The sequence below is a fragment of the Grus americana genome, chromosome 7, assembly GCF_028858705.1.
Source record: "Grus americana isolate bGruAme1 chromosome 7, bGruAme1.mat, whole genome shotgun sequence".
NCBI classification, from domain to species: Eukaryota; Metazoa; Chordata; class Aves; order Gruiformes; family Gruidae; genus Grus; species Grus americana.
In genome coordinates this window covers 36,772,574-36,786,186 of record NC_072858.1, presented here as the reverse complement: position 1 = coordinate 36,786,186, position 13,613 = coordinate 36,772,574, and the positions used below count along the sequence as shown (strand labels likewise).

At 43.0% G+C, this 13,613-nt stretch overlaps 1 protein-coding gene across 1 annotated transcript; it reads right to left on the bottom strand.

The window, feature by feature from the left end:
- Positions 1-75: 75 nt before the first annotated feature.
- LOC129208623 (nucleolar RNA helicase 2-like) lies at positions 76-13,612 on the bottom strand. The gene is made up of 15 exons (XM_054831631.1): positions 13,076-13,612; positions 12,615-12,869; positions 11,093-11,168; positions 9,947-10,125; positions 9,086-9,203; positions 8,239-8,424; positions 6,750-6,895; positions 6,347-6,496; positions 4,967-5,128; positions 4,261-4,380; positions 3,681-3,754; positions 2,391-2,550; positions 1,455-1,589; positions 681-725; positions 76-334 (listed from the first exon to the last, which is right to left on the bottom strand). Exons 1-15 carry the CDS (start codon positions 13,601-13,603, stop codon positions 140-142), a joined length of 2,529 nt encoding a protein of 842 aa, XP_054687606.1. The 5' UTR covers positions 13,604-13,612; the 3' UTR covers positions 76-139.
- Position 13,613: the final 1 nt, after the last annotated feature.

Here is a 13,613-nt window from a genome sequence, read left to right as displayed (position 1 = left end):
GCAGTCATTTCAGCAAACATGATTTTTAGCCATCCTCAAAGAAAGGCTGCTTTATCAAGGAATAAAGACAAAGAGGAATGTCTAATAGGCTTTTACTTTTTGAGAAAAATAAGCTCAGTCCCATATCTGTACCGGAGGGTTAATCAAGTGACCTGTTAAAATCACGTCCCTGGTTTCCATTCTTAAACCAGTTGTTTCTCTTGAAGCCACCGTCACCTTGCCTCCCGTTTCCAAACCTGGAGAACCCTCGTCCCGCCTCCTGGGGGTACTCTTCCAGCTCAGGCAATTCCTTTGCCACTGACAGTTGCCAGCGCCTGGTGTCCTTCCACTGTTCCTGAAACAAAACCAATGCGACGAGACTTCATGTGCCTGCAGGTGTGTTCAAGGTACCCTATAGCATTAAAAGCAACATTTGAATGCAAAGGTATTCCATAGTAGCCAAAGAACACGGGATTTTGTTTAATAAAATCAGGTAATATAATGAGAACTGAACTGAGAAAGAGGCATGACAGGATATTTTCTGACTGCTGTGCTCTTTCTAATGACTGTTGTCTATGCAATGTCCTTATTAAAACACAAACCTTATCCTCCCAAACCACCCTACATTCAATCCTATATATAGCAATCACCAAATTTCAAATGACCAGGTTCCAGAGCCAATTTTCGCTACAAAAACATACCTGTATGTTACTGAGTTCGCCAACAGGGATATCAAAGCACACCCCCTATAACAGGAAAAAAAAAAAAAAAAAAAAAAAAAAGAGGCATTTGCTTTTCAAAGATATATCCAAGAATGGAGGCATGCAACTCCAGACAGGCAGCACCCGCAAACACTCATACATGCTAAGTGTAGAAACCAGAAATGGCAGAAAGCATGGTCTTTTGGGGGAAGCTTTTTATAAGCTGAAGAAAAAAAACAGGTAAAACTCAAAAGCTCAAAACAAAATGTAGATCCAAATGCTCTGTGCTGACAGCAGCACTGCTTGCAATCAGCTTGTCTGTTTAAAAGACAGATGGGTGTCATCTGGCACGACAAGCTCTCTAAGAACACACTTGCACAGGAGATGGTATACAGTGTTAGCACAAGTTTATAATGAAAAAATAGAGGTCACAACAACCACTCCCAGTATGTACATATTTGTGATGGGGGTTTTTTGTTTGTTTGTTTGTTTTTAAGGAGAGAATTCCTGCATTATCATTTAGAAGCAATGCATCCCTTCAAGTAAGCATCTTTTAAACACTCAACTAGCTTCAATGTTGTGGGTTTTTTAATAGCGTACACATAAACAGTTTCAGGGGGTCTCGTGATAGGTTACCATTTTCTGATAAATGAGATTGAGTAGGGATAGAGTGAGGTATCGACATTTCTACACTAGTACTTCAGAACACCTGCCTCAATCACTGCTAAAACTGGCCATACATGTACACACACACACACACACACAGAGTCTTACCATCTTCCCCTTGAGGAAGCGCATTGCAGATATTTTGCCATCTACCTCCTCACCAAGCTGTTCTTTTAGTCCTCTCCAGGCATAGCTCATACTACGCATTTCTATTGAACACTTCAACACCATGGTCACGAAGCCCTTCAGGAAACAGAGAAAAACATTTACAAGACTAAACTTGGCTGGACAGCCTGTAACTTACTAACTAATGAACTACGCAATAACTTGTTATTGTAATGTAGTATTTAATCCCAAGAAATCAGCTATCCAAAAGTGAAGCAATTAAAAGCCTCTAAGAAGCTGAAGGCATCCATCTAACCTAGGACTGCCCATTGATATAAAGGCCAATAGCATTTCTGTATTTTAGCCAGCAGCAGAGACACATTTATTCAATACATAAAGTTACTGCTAGAAAAGGGGTAAAAAAACCCCCAAACTGATACAAGAAGCACAGTCCAGTCACATGCTATTTCCAAAACTGTGTTACCCCATAACGAACTGGGCCAAGTTCTCCCTAAACGTATCAGAAAGGAAGGACTGTCCTTCTCTTCTGTCAAGATCTCTTTGAAATCAGGTAATCACATGCTAGACTTGAAATATTATAGATATGTAAAAGCTTCCTGGGAAGGGAAAACTACAACAGCACAAACCAATCTATTAACTTGTAAGATGTCATTATTAAACTCTCTCAGAGCATCAAAGTCTTCTGTCACTTAGATCTCTGGAGAAATTCTTTTAACTCATTACAAGAAAACTTAGTAACTGATTTTGAGTTTCTCTGGTAAGAGCTCATTTCAGTAAAGGAACGAGCAGCAAACCAGAAGCTGGGGATAAGAGCTATTCAGAAAGCACACTGAAGGAGCCTGAGAAGATGCCACACTCGGACTAGACACAAGCAATTCATTTATCCCTTCTTGTTAACACAGGTATAATGTTATTTACCGCAGTCGAGTTGAGTAAGGAGCGCTGCTGTATGTACGATGCCCCAGAAATATGGGCCAGAGCTGCAGCCAGGGCAGCAACCGCCCCTTTTTCGTCTATGAGCTCTTGAGCAGATTTTCTGAAGTAGTCTACTGCAGAAGGAGGAATGGCCTCCAACAACCTACAAGGTGACAACAAAAGCTTAAGAGTTCAATCAGCAAAGGCCAGTGTGAAGTACAGTCACATTCAAGACATCAAATTACAGACAGCTTTCAAGGTTAACAAATTATCTCTAAAAGCCTCAGATGTAATGCTCACACTTCATTACCACTCATTTAACTCAACACTTCCAGGTGAATTCCACCTTCTCTGTGCATTAAGCCAAGCCTCTTGACAGATGTGTTCAAAACTGGGGATGTACACGTGGCATGTTTGAAAGCATTGATAAAAACATCAAGGGAAGGCTCTAAAATTATCAGCATTCTTAAAGCCATACCCAAGAATCCACAAGAAAGTGTTGCCAGCAAACCCAAGAATCCCTTGCTTTTACTTCACAAGGAAGAGAAGCAAACCACTACAATGCCACTGCTGGGCTGGGGCAAGGCACTTGTCGCTCTCAGTGAAAGCTGATTAAATTGGTTATTTCTGGGAGAGACAGTGAGAACAAGCTGGGAAACCAAGAACAGCTACTTCTCTAATGCTATTTTTGGTATGCCAGCAACTCCCACCATTTTTCAGTAAGCAGTGAACCCAACACCATGCCCGTGATCTCCTTTACAATGGTCAAATCCTCACTAATTATAATCATCTCTGTCATGCAATTTCCACCAATCGGGCAGCAAACGTTAACAGCTGCACGGAAAAAACCCCACAATCCTTCAGAATAAAATGATACAAAGAAACACAAGATGTGGCTACAACATCCTTACTACTGCAGAGTAGCTCCTCAGTATACCAAGTATTGCTCTTTACGCACTGCTACTGTATCATCTGAGCAGACAAAATCAGTTTCCCTGCATGACGGTAATTCCCTGTTCTGCTATTGATTTCTGATGATATAAACAAAGGTGATTTTTTGCGAGAACTTTTGAGCACATTATGTTCTGTGAAAAGGTCTATGTTCAATCACACAGAGGTTTACTGATACCATCTTATGAAAACTAGTCAGTGTCTACAAGCAAAGCAGCTGACTTTTATGACATACGCAAAGACATGCTCACATACAGGTTTGATCCCTTAAAGTTTTGCATCAGCAACATTGTTGTTGGTAAGAACTCTAGACATCTTGTAAGAACAGGCAAATAAACTTACTTTTTGGCATCATTACTTGAAGCTTTAATCACGTCTGTAGCAGAAGGAACACCTATACGCTTAAATGTAATCCCCTGAAATCAAGACAACAAATTACAGTTATTTTCAGCACTCTACAACTCAACCCTACCTAAGTCACATTACTGAGACCTCTAGTCACTTACTGTTCAGAGTATTAACAGTCTTTACTCAAATTAAGTTACTTCTAAAGCTAGAATAAAGCTTTTCTTTAATTTCCCATCTTTGTTAATCTGGAGCTACTTTATACCAATTTACATGCAGATTGTAATGTGAGGCACAGTCTCCTTCATGTATTCCTGTCACAGTCTGCCTGCTGACAGCAACAGAGTACTGCCAACATGGAGAAACTCATGAGACATTAGAACAGGTCGATACAAAATCATTTACAAACATTTACCAAATATCAACATTTTAGGCCTAGGCCTACTGGACTATGGGACATCAGTCCCATACTGGACTCATACAGTCCTAAGCAGCCCAGGGTCACAAGGTCTAACAGTGCCAGAGTCCTTTAGGAGCGGAATGATTTCATGAAGCAGAAGTCTGAAGTTGAACTCACCGCTTTGTGCTCAACCTGCTTCAGAAGATCTTCTTCTCTTCTCTGAAATAAACAAATGCAGATCCCAGTCCGGCCAGCTCGACCCGTACGTCCAGAACGATGGATGTAGGAATCAACATCCTTCAGAAATTCAGATTAACGTAAGAAAACCTTACGTCATTTAAACTGTTGACATTTATACATTGTAAGAGAGAGAAAATGGAAGCTAAATTCTAACTCAGAAGCCCAAGAAGTGATATATTATGTTTCTATACCCAAACTTGTAACTACACACAAACCACTCGGGTTTGTGTACGCTACCTTACCCAAGGATTTAACACACGTTTTAACAAATGCTGCCTCGGGTTTAGCAAACACTATTGACATAAGTTCTTTAAAGTAAAAAGCTCCACTGGAGTTTCAAAAGAAGAAAAAGGCATTTTAGAGTTGTTATGAAACTCAATGTAACAATGTTCGGAAGGGATTCAGAAATACTGAAACAATATCAAGAGCTATCTTACAACTTTCCAGAGTAACCGAAACCCATCAATTTTATTTTAATCAAAGCTCAAAACATAAAAGCTTAACTAGGAAATTCTAGGCCTGTATTTACAAAAAATCCATTGCATTCGTGAATCAGAATAATAATTCTGGTGAAACAAAGGAATAACCCACTGTTCTGTCACAAAAGGATAAATTACAATTTTAGTTTCCTCTCATGACTTACTTTTGGTGGTGAACACTGTATAACAAGGTCAACCTCAGGGATATCCAAACCACGGGCAGCTACGTTTGTTGCAATCAGAACTTCAAACACACCACTTCTAAAGCCTTTTAATGTAATTTCTCTCTGTTTTTGAGGAATGTCACCATGCAAGGACTGGGCATCCTGTCAGTGAAACAAACCATTAACATGTTATTTAATACAGGAGTCTAAGCTGCAGTATGTAAAGACATTTAATGACAAAACCCAAAATATTGTGCACAGCAACATAAAATAATTACACAGCTGACACCAAAGGAATATAAAGCATCCTACTTTGTGGTTTGATCCTTCTCTGGGACAATAATACTCATAAGCAGTTTTACCATAACGTTATTATTTATAGCATATGAACAGCAGACTGTACAATTTGCCTGCCACACCAATAAGGGCCCACTTCAGCTTTCACTTCCACTGGAACAAACGGAAGCAACTTTACTTAAGTACTTGCTGCTTGTAAAAAGCTAGCAGGAGACTTTGCTCCCTTCCCCAGGAAACCATCCCAAAACGCACAGAAGGTGAAATGAGGTTTTCAGGGCATTCGCGAACCCTACAGGTGATCTGAACAAACTCCACTTTTAATAAGACAAGAGACAGATCAAGTGTTTGACAAGGAGAAAGAGCAGAGTCACAAGCTCAGAATTCAAACAAGTAACACGCTAAAGCAGAACTTACTAGCGTAAGAGAAAAACGCATCACATACTGACACAAGAACAAACCCATTGGATTTACTGTGAAAGCAGCAGGGCCAACAGACAAAAATTGTTCCTGCAAGATTTTAATATGGATGGTATGTGACACACATCAAACACTGGGAAAATCATGTATTCCCACTTCTGCTCTTTTTCCCTGAATTAGTATTTAGTATCAAACAAGATTTTCTCTGAAAAAAAATCCAGCACCTTTCCCCACCGTCAAGAAAAGGTTGATAATTCAAGCAAGCAGAGAAAACCCGCTCAATATATCACCTGAGATCTGAACAAACTATTTAATGACATTCCAAGGGCAACAGGACATTCCGTTCTACCGTATCAGTTAGGTTTTCCAGAATACTGACATGAGATGGAATATGTGCACTAGACTAGCTCCCGTTTAGTACCATTATTACTATCTCCTGGTTGTTCAGCATAAGCTGAATCCATCAATTCTGTCCTATATGATTTCAGAGCCAAAGAAATCATTTCATAATCACAGCAATTTTAATTGCAAAGCTCTACTTTTAGAAATAGCTTTCTTAAGTCTTAAAACCACCCACAGAAACAACTTCATCCACACAGTTGCAATCTCATATTTATTTCAATGCATTCAACCCCTAAATACCCACAACTGTTCAGACCCCAGTACCTGTTTGAGTGAAGCATTCATAGCCAGTTCATTTGCTTCCTTTTTGGTCTCACAAAAGACAATGGTCCGCCCCTGGCTGCCACTGTAGACTTGAATGATATCCCCAAGAACTCCTGCTCTCTGAGATGACCGACATTGTATAGCCAAGTGCTGTTTGGGAAAGAAACATGGTAAGCACCTACGTTAAATCTAAGGCACGTGCAGACAAAATGAATGCAAAAAGGTATTTATTTTTTTTAAGCTTGCAAACTACTGCCCCCATAGGAAAGCTTTGCTTAAAATATTTGCATCAATTGTGTGAAACGTCATTCCACATCCCCATTTGTAAAGCCAATGCAGAACCCATCTCCTCCAGGCCACACACTCTGAGGACCTGCCACCGCTCTGCAGCAGAATTACTCACTTCCACAGTTGTGGCAGTCCTTTGAGTCTTCTTTCCGATCAAGTCAATCTGTACATATTCATCTTTCATGTATTTTTTTGCTACATCATATACCCATCGCGGACAAGTTGCAGAAAACAGCAATGTCTGGGGGTTGTTCTCAGAACCTGGAAGGAAAAGCCATCGATTTCAGTCATCACAACAGACTCTGAAACTTGAGAACTGATATAAAAAAGCAACAGAGTTACTCTGAAATTGAGAGGTTTATATGTGCAGTAAGTCAGCTACAAGAAGAAAACTTAGAAGCAGTGAAAACATTTTTAATGGACCAAACTGAATCCTTCATCCTGCCTGAAAAGAAATACAAGACACATTTCTAGATCATTTGCTAAAAATGATTTAGACCATGCTCAAAGTCCTCCCACATACCTTAAAGAACTCTTGTCACAATCCCTCCTTGCTTGGTATTCCAATACCAACTAGCTGTGAACAGTACAGCTACGTGCAAAGGAAAAAGACAGGCTAAAAAGGATGCTCTGCAGACTCGGGGGGAAGAATTCTAAAACAAGATAGACTGCCCCAGGTAAGAACAGTTTAACGAACAATATCTTGTAAAAGTTTAACCTACCTCCAGATCTCCACAGGATCAGACAAACACACATTGCAAAAGAACACTAATATTCCCTACAATTTATTTTCCAGTTATGAAGAAAATTTTTAAGATTGAGTAATTATGACAACTCTTTCAAAACCTATACAGATTTCCTTTTTTAGAAGATTATCTGTACTTTTTGGCTGTCAGGGCGAAGACCAATTCTGCAGAAATGGGGAGAATGTAACAATCAAGGAAAAATGACAGTGGCTGTATTGGGTCAAATCTAAGATCCATGAAGCTCGTATACTCTCTCCAATAGCAGTCACATGTAGTTAACAAAGATATGAAGAAACTCTGCCAGCAACCAGCTTTTTGTGGCTTCCAGAGCCAGAAGTGATACCCTTGCTTTCAGTAATGCTTGGTATTTCTACTTCCGGTAATTCACCAAGTCACTTTGCAAAACTTTTGGCATTAGTACAATGCAGCAAGGAATTTCGCACTATTAAAATAACCTTATTCTGCTCTGTACCTGCTACCTGGTGGCTTTGCTGAATGCCCATTACATCAGAAAAGAGCAAACATTCCCTAGTTGTCAACTTTGTGTGATGACGCGTGTGCAAACACACCATAACCCTATCCCTATGCTCAGTCGCCTCTCAGGATGAAGAATACCAGGGCTCAGGGAGTTGGGTTTGTTGCTTTTTTGCTTCCCCTCCACTTCCAGAGATGCCATTCCAGCCCTTCAGCCATCTGTCACCTTGCTTTGAACTTTTTCCAATTCTACCTTGCCCTTTTCTCTGAGGTTCAACACTAGCATTGCACAAAGGATTCAAGTTGGGGGTGAACCAGCAGTTTTCATAGTATAATTGCATTTTCTGCATTGTCCCCTCTTCCTCTCCTGATGTCAAAATTTACCTTTTTTATAAGCAAATCCTAAGATTTCTTCCACTTGTTCAGCAAAGCCCATGTCTAACATGTGATCAACTTCATCCAAAACAACATGCTTCACGCCAGAAAGTTCCAGCTTGCTATTCTGAATGTGGTCTTTGATCCGTCCAGGAGTTCCCACTAGAATATCAATGCCACTTTTAAGGAGATCAACTGGAAGAAAAGACAGAAAAACAAGGACAGTGTCAGAATGCTAAGAGACAACAAGGTAAAAAGCTACCAGTACACAGCAACACTTCTAATTTTAGAACCAAAAAGCTACTGCCCTTCACTCCTAATCTCTGAATAAAGCACTATGTCCAGTCCAGGTAACAAACAAGTAAGCTTAACAGCAGTCCAAGTTGCTCTGTCAGGAATACTAGCTAAACCACAAGCAGAGTTACAGCAAGATACTCCAACTTCCTAGCACCAATGAACCAGCATTAGAAACCTTCAGAGCTTTATCACAGAAATACACTTTAGTTTTCCAGCTAAAGTCTTCCTCACAGCTACCTCTGAAGACAGAGCGCGCCACATGGACATACACGGTTCTCTTTTTTTTTTCCTTGGACAGTTGTCTAGTCCCACTATATGTCCACACACAAACACACAATAAAGAAGAAACTGAAAGGACTAGTCACTTTCAGACCTACAACCATTCTTTTAAATAAAGATTTATTGGAACTAAAATAATTCAACCCAGGTTTCCTTTGAAAACAACGTCATGGATCCTGACTGCAGTGAAACTGAGGGGGAGAAAAGCCAGTTTTATTCATGGAATGCATTTGGAGAATGTCAACTCCAATCCAGTAATAAGTCCTTAGTGTTTACTTACGCTGTTCTTTATATGGAGTTCCTCCATAAAAACAAGCCACTGACAGTTTCCTGGTGAGATTCTTGAAGTCTTTGGCTACCTGAGTGGCCAATTCCCTAGTTGGAACAAGAACCAGCACCTGGAGGGAGTTAAAAGAGACAAAAATACACACTCTAGCCATATATCCTCCTCCACCTACCCACCTTCCTCCAGTGTCTATCCCTCCCCCCCCATTTTCTTTTAAGAATTGAATAATAAAACAAAGAGCTGAATTATTCTCTAGAAATCTTTCAGACAATAAAATTTTAAAACTTACATCACTTAAAGTTAATAAAATAGAAGGATGAAGTAGGCAACAAAATCTGTAGACTGTAACAATTTTTCAGTCTAATGATAAATATACACACTTCATTTGCATGGGAATATGGTATCTGATCACAGGTATCTGGTTACTAATTCCATCTCATGCTTAAGTAGAAATGTAAACACCACTTGCATCCATTAAGTTGAGTCTCCAGACGTGAAGGAAAAATCAAAAAAACCCAAAAGCCTTCAGTTATCACTATGGAATTTATAGTGAGAAACAGTGAATGGAGACAAGGCCAGCTGACTCAACCACTACCTGAGAAGAGGCAGGGGATTCAACCCCAAAGCCATAGGCTAACTTCCTGAGGATAGCAGCCTCCCAAATAAGGTCACAAGGAACCCTAAAAGTGAAACGTGTGATGCTGCAAAACCTGTCACATGGTAGCTCCTTATCTGACGAAAGTCTTCAGTATTACAAACATCAACAAAGGAGAAAGAAGTTCCCAAAAAAATCTCCAAAGCAGTTACAAAATTGCTTTTGAAAACTTCCATATTCTAACTTAAGTAGTAAGTTACCTTTGGTGAACGGCCTCTTCTCCCATCTTGCGAGACACTCTGAAGTTTTTCTGTCAGCGGAACAGCAAAAGAATAGGTTTTCCCAGTTCCTGTTCGAGCTTGAGCAATTAGGTCTTTGCCATCATATATGGGCTGAAAAGTCTTCGCTTGCACAGGGAACAGGTATTTTACACCTCGAGCTGTAAATAATCCAAAGAGGTTTTATTAAAAGGTGCTGATTCTACCACAAGCTGAACAAACAACTAGAAGCCCTCATATCTAACTAGCCTGAATACGTAGGACACATCATGTCAAATCCTGTACACAACAGAAAGTGCAAATTAGAAGAAATATGTATCTCTGTGTTTTCTCTCCTACTCTAGATCATAAAGTATTCCCCCTTATGCACACAGCTGAGTACTCACCAAGAAATAAAGCCTTCTTTATGATGTTTGGCATAAGATAATCAGAGGGAAAGGAGATGATTTTGTGGTAGCTTGAGTTTGAGGGCAGGGGAGGAGGTGAGGGTGTTTAAGATATTCTAAGACTTTAGAGAGATTTTGCACTGCGGACATCAAACAATCCATCCTAGAGAAACTTCTGAGCAAGGAAAATGTAAAGCAACTAGAATTTTGTCTGGAAAACAAGAATCACAGTTTCCCAACACAGAGAACCACAAGAACTCTACAGTGGTTATGTTCACAACAAAACTAATCTAGAATAGATATGAAAATGCCCCAAAGTATGAGAATAATCAGAGACAATCTATTCACAGAAGCCAAACAGTCCTCATACAGGAAACACCATTACCCTTATTTAAGAAAGGATATTCTAGACAGCAGATACCAGAATAAAGATACATAGCAAGTAAAATGATGCTGGTAAGAAGACAGTGTCTCTAAAACATAGATGTAGGAATAACCGCACCATGAAAGAATAAACTCGCCTTAAAATGACAGAACTTGACATGGAACAAAACAGAAACTCGGTTCCTACTAACAATAGATTCTTTGAATCTACAGTGACCACTCATGTGCGCATTTTTACTCCACAATAAATGTAAGAATTTAGGACAATTTACCCTTGGCTTCTGTCTCTCTTGCGTGGGTAACCGAACGCAATTCTGGACAAACATTTACAGAAATTTCTTTTGCCACATTAACTAACCTTTGAGAAGGTTGATGGTGTTTTGGGAGAGAGGAAAATTGGAGAAGGCGCCTTCTTTTGCTTCTTCTGTCAGCTCCTAACAGGATAAAAGGAAAAAAACCAAAACAACTTATTTCTCTTAAGAAATGAGCAAATAACATACCCTATGGGCACACAAGAAAAACTGTGCATTTACTTTATCACTGCAGTTTCACCAGCTACATCCCTTCTGTTTAAAGGGAAAGAAAATCCTTGTGATGCAGGTACTCCATAAACAAAAACATCATCACACCGTAAAGTGGGAAATTTGAATCCAGCCACCCTGTATTAGAAGACAAGACGCACTGACACAGGCTGCACCACTCAGTGTGACAGAATTCCTACAAGCAAATTCTGGTTTTACAGCAGTCTTAAGTAAAAACTTCCTGCCAAAGGTCTTCCTGCTCTTGTTACCTTCAATAACTTGTTCAAAACCACAGCTACTGCTATCTCATCCCTAATTCAGATACACCTGCACCACCTTTTAAGACCCCTGGCAAACAAAAGGGAACAACTGCCCTCTTCCATGTGATCTTACTGCATCGTGAGCATATGCTTGGCAAGTCAGGAAAGGGAAACTAATTGTTAAAAATCTTAACTGGAGTCCACTGAAATTATTAGAAAACTGTTTTTAACAACAAAACATATTTGGTGTCACAACCCACGGCATGAAGCAGAAATCTCCCTCTAAATCACACCTCCTCGGTACACCATGCAAACAGCTTAACTTTGCACACCAGCAGACGCTTACTTGAAACTCACTATTTAGCTTCTACTTCAAAGATCCATAAGATCACATCATTACACCCAAGGTACAAAAAGCACTCTCTTGACTCACACTCCCATCTTAAACACAAGAGAGAAACAACCCACAGAAAGCCCTACACAGGGGCAGGGAAGCTGCAGGGCCCTCTCACACACAAGTGAAATCTGATCAGGGAGAACTCCAGAAGTGGGAATTAAGAAGGATAACTGTGACCTTCCCTTACAGAACACCTTGCCAAATACTTCTTCTAAGGGCCTGCCAGGAGAGAAAGCGCTGTCACAGCAACAAAGCAGCACACATTTGTGGGACAGTGACTGCCTGCATAGCCGGGAGAAACCCTCGCACTGCAGAACACAAAACGAGTTGCTACAAGAAGACAAGCTAGCACACGGAAACTGCTCCCTGCTAGCTAGCCCCCTCCGCTGCAGGATAAGCTACTCCACACGGCTTGGCATTTACCACGAGGGGGAAAGCGTGACAAGGAGAGATGTCTGGTACATGTACCGCTGTGCTTCACCCACCCGCCCGCAGCCTGGGCAGAAACGAGTGTGACACCAGGCACACGGGACCGGGTACCACAAATCTGCGGCGAACGCTGCCTATGACAGCAGCCTAACACTCCCACAGCCCTCACACACCAAGTCTCCGCACAGCACCCAGGATGTGTTATTAAGCCTGCTCACTACAAGCGGGACTTAATTAAGCAAGACAAGGGCTCCGCGGGCACAGCGTTACTACCTCTGCGTCGCTGTCCTGCTCTCCAGCGGCCGTGCCTTTGCTTACGGCAGAGGATGGTTTCACCGTATGCTCGGAGCTGTCGCTCTCTGCAGCCGGACCGTTGCTCTTGATTTTTTTTGTCTTCTTGGGCAGTGGGGGGTCAAGGTCATCACCGTCGCCCAGCCCGCTCTCCTCGGGCTGAGCCTGCTCGCCCTCGGCCTTACTACGCCGCTTCAGCTTCTCCCGCCGCTTCAGCTTCTTCTCCTCGGTCTCCTCCTGCCAAGGGAAAGCAAGCGTTACACAGAGAAACCGCCTCGCTCGCCCGCCCGCTCCGACAACGCGCTGTTATTCGCTTCAAACGCCTGAACGCCCGGTGTGTGTCCCTGGTCCCCCCCAGCCCGCGGCGGGGCCGGGCCGCACAAAATGGCCGCCCCCGCGGCTGCACGTGGCGCACGGCCGCCCGCGGCCACTCCCGCTCCCACCTTGGCCTTCCTACGACGGCCGCGGCGGAGGGACTCGCCGCTCGCCGGCGCCTGCGGCTCGGCGGGGCTGACGGCGGGACCGGCGGCGGGCATGGCTGCCGGCTGCTCCTCCGGGAGATGTGCGGCGACACTGCTGCTGCTCGTCTCGCAGCGGCGGCCCCAGGAGTCGCGCCCCGCCCCGGCGCGCAGGAAGTGAGGCGCGGCGCCGAGGGAGGCCTGCAGGCGGACCGGACCGCGGGGCAGCGCCGCCGCCAGCAGCAGGCCCGCCCCGGCGCCGGACAGCCAGCCCAGTCGCCGCCGATCGCCGACCGGGGCCGCCGCCGCCCGGGCCGCGGGGAAGCCGAGCCGCGCTGCGCGGCCCCACACGCCGCCCATGCAGCCGCTGCGCCGCCGGCCCGCCCCTTCCGCCGGCGGTGGCCGGCCGGTCCCTTCCGCCGGCTTCCCCCGAGCACCGGGCCCTCCTCCCCTCACGGAGCTCCCGCCACCACGCTTCGAGAGCCAGCAACCACGTTGCTGCATCCCACTCATCTATACCTGC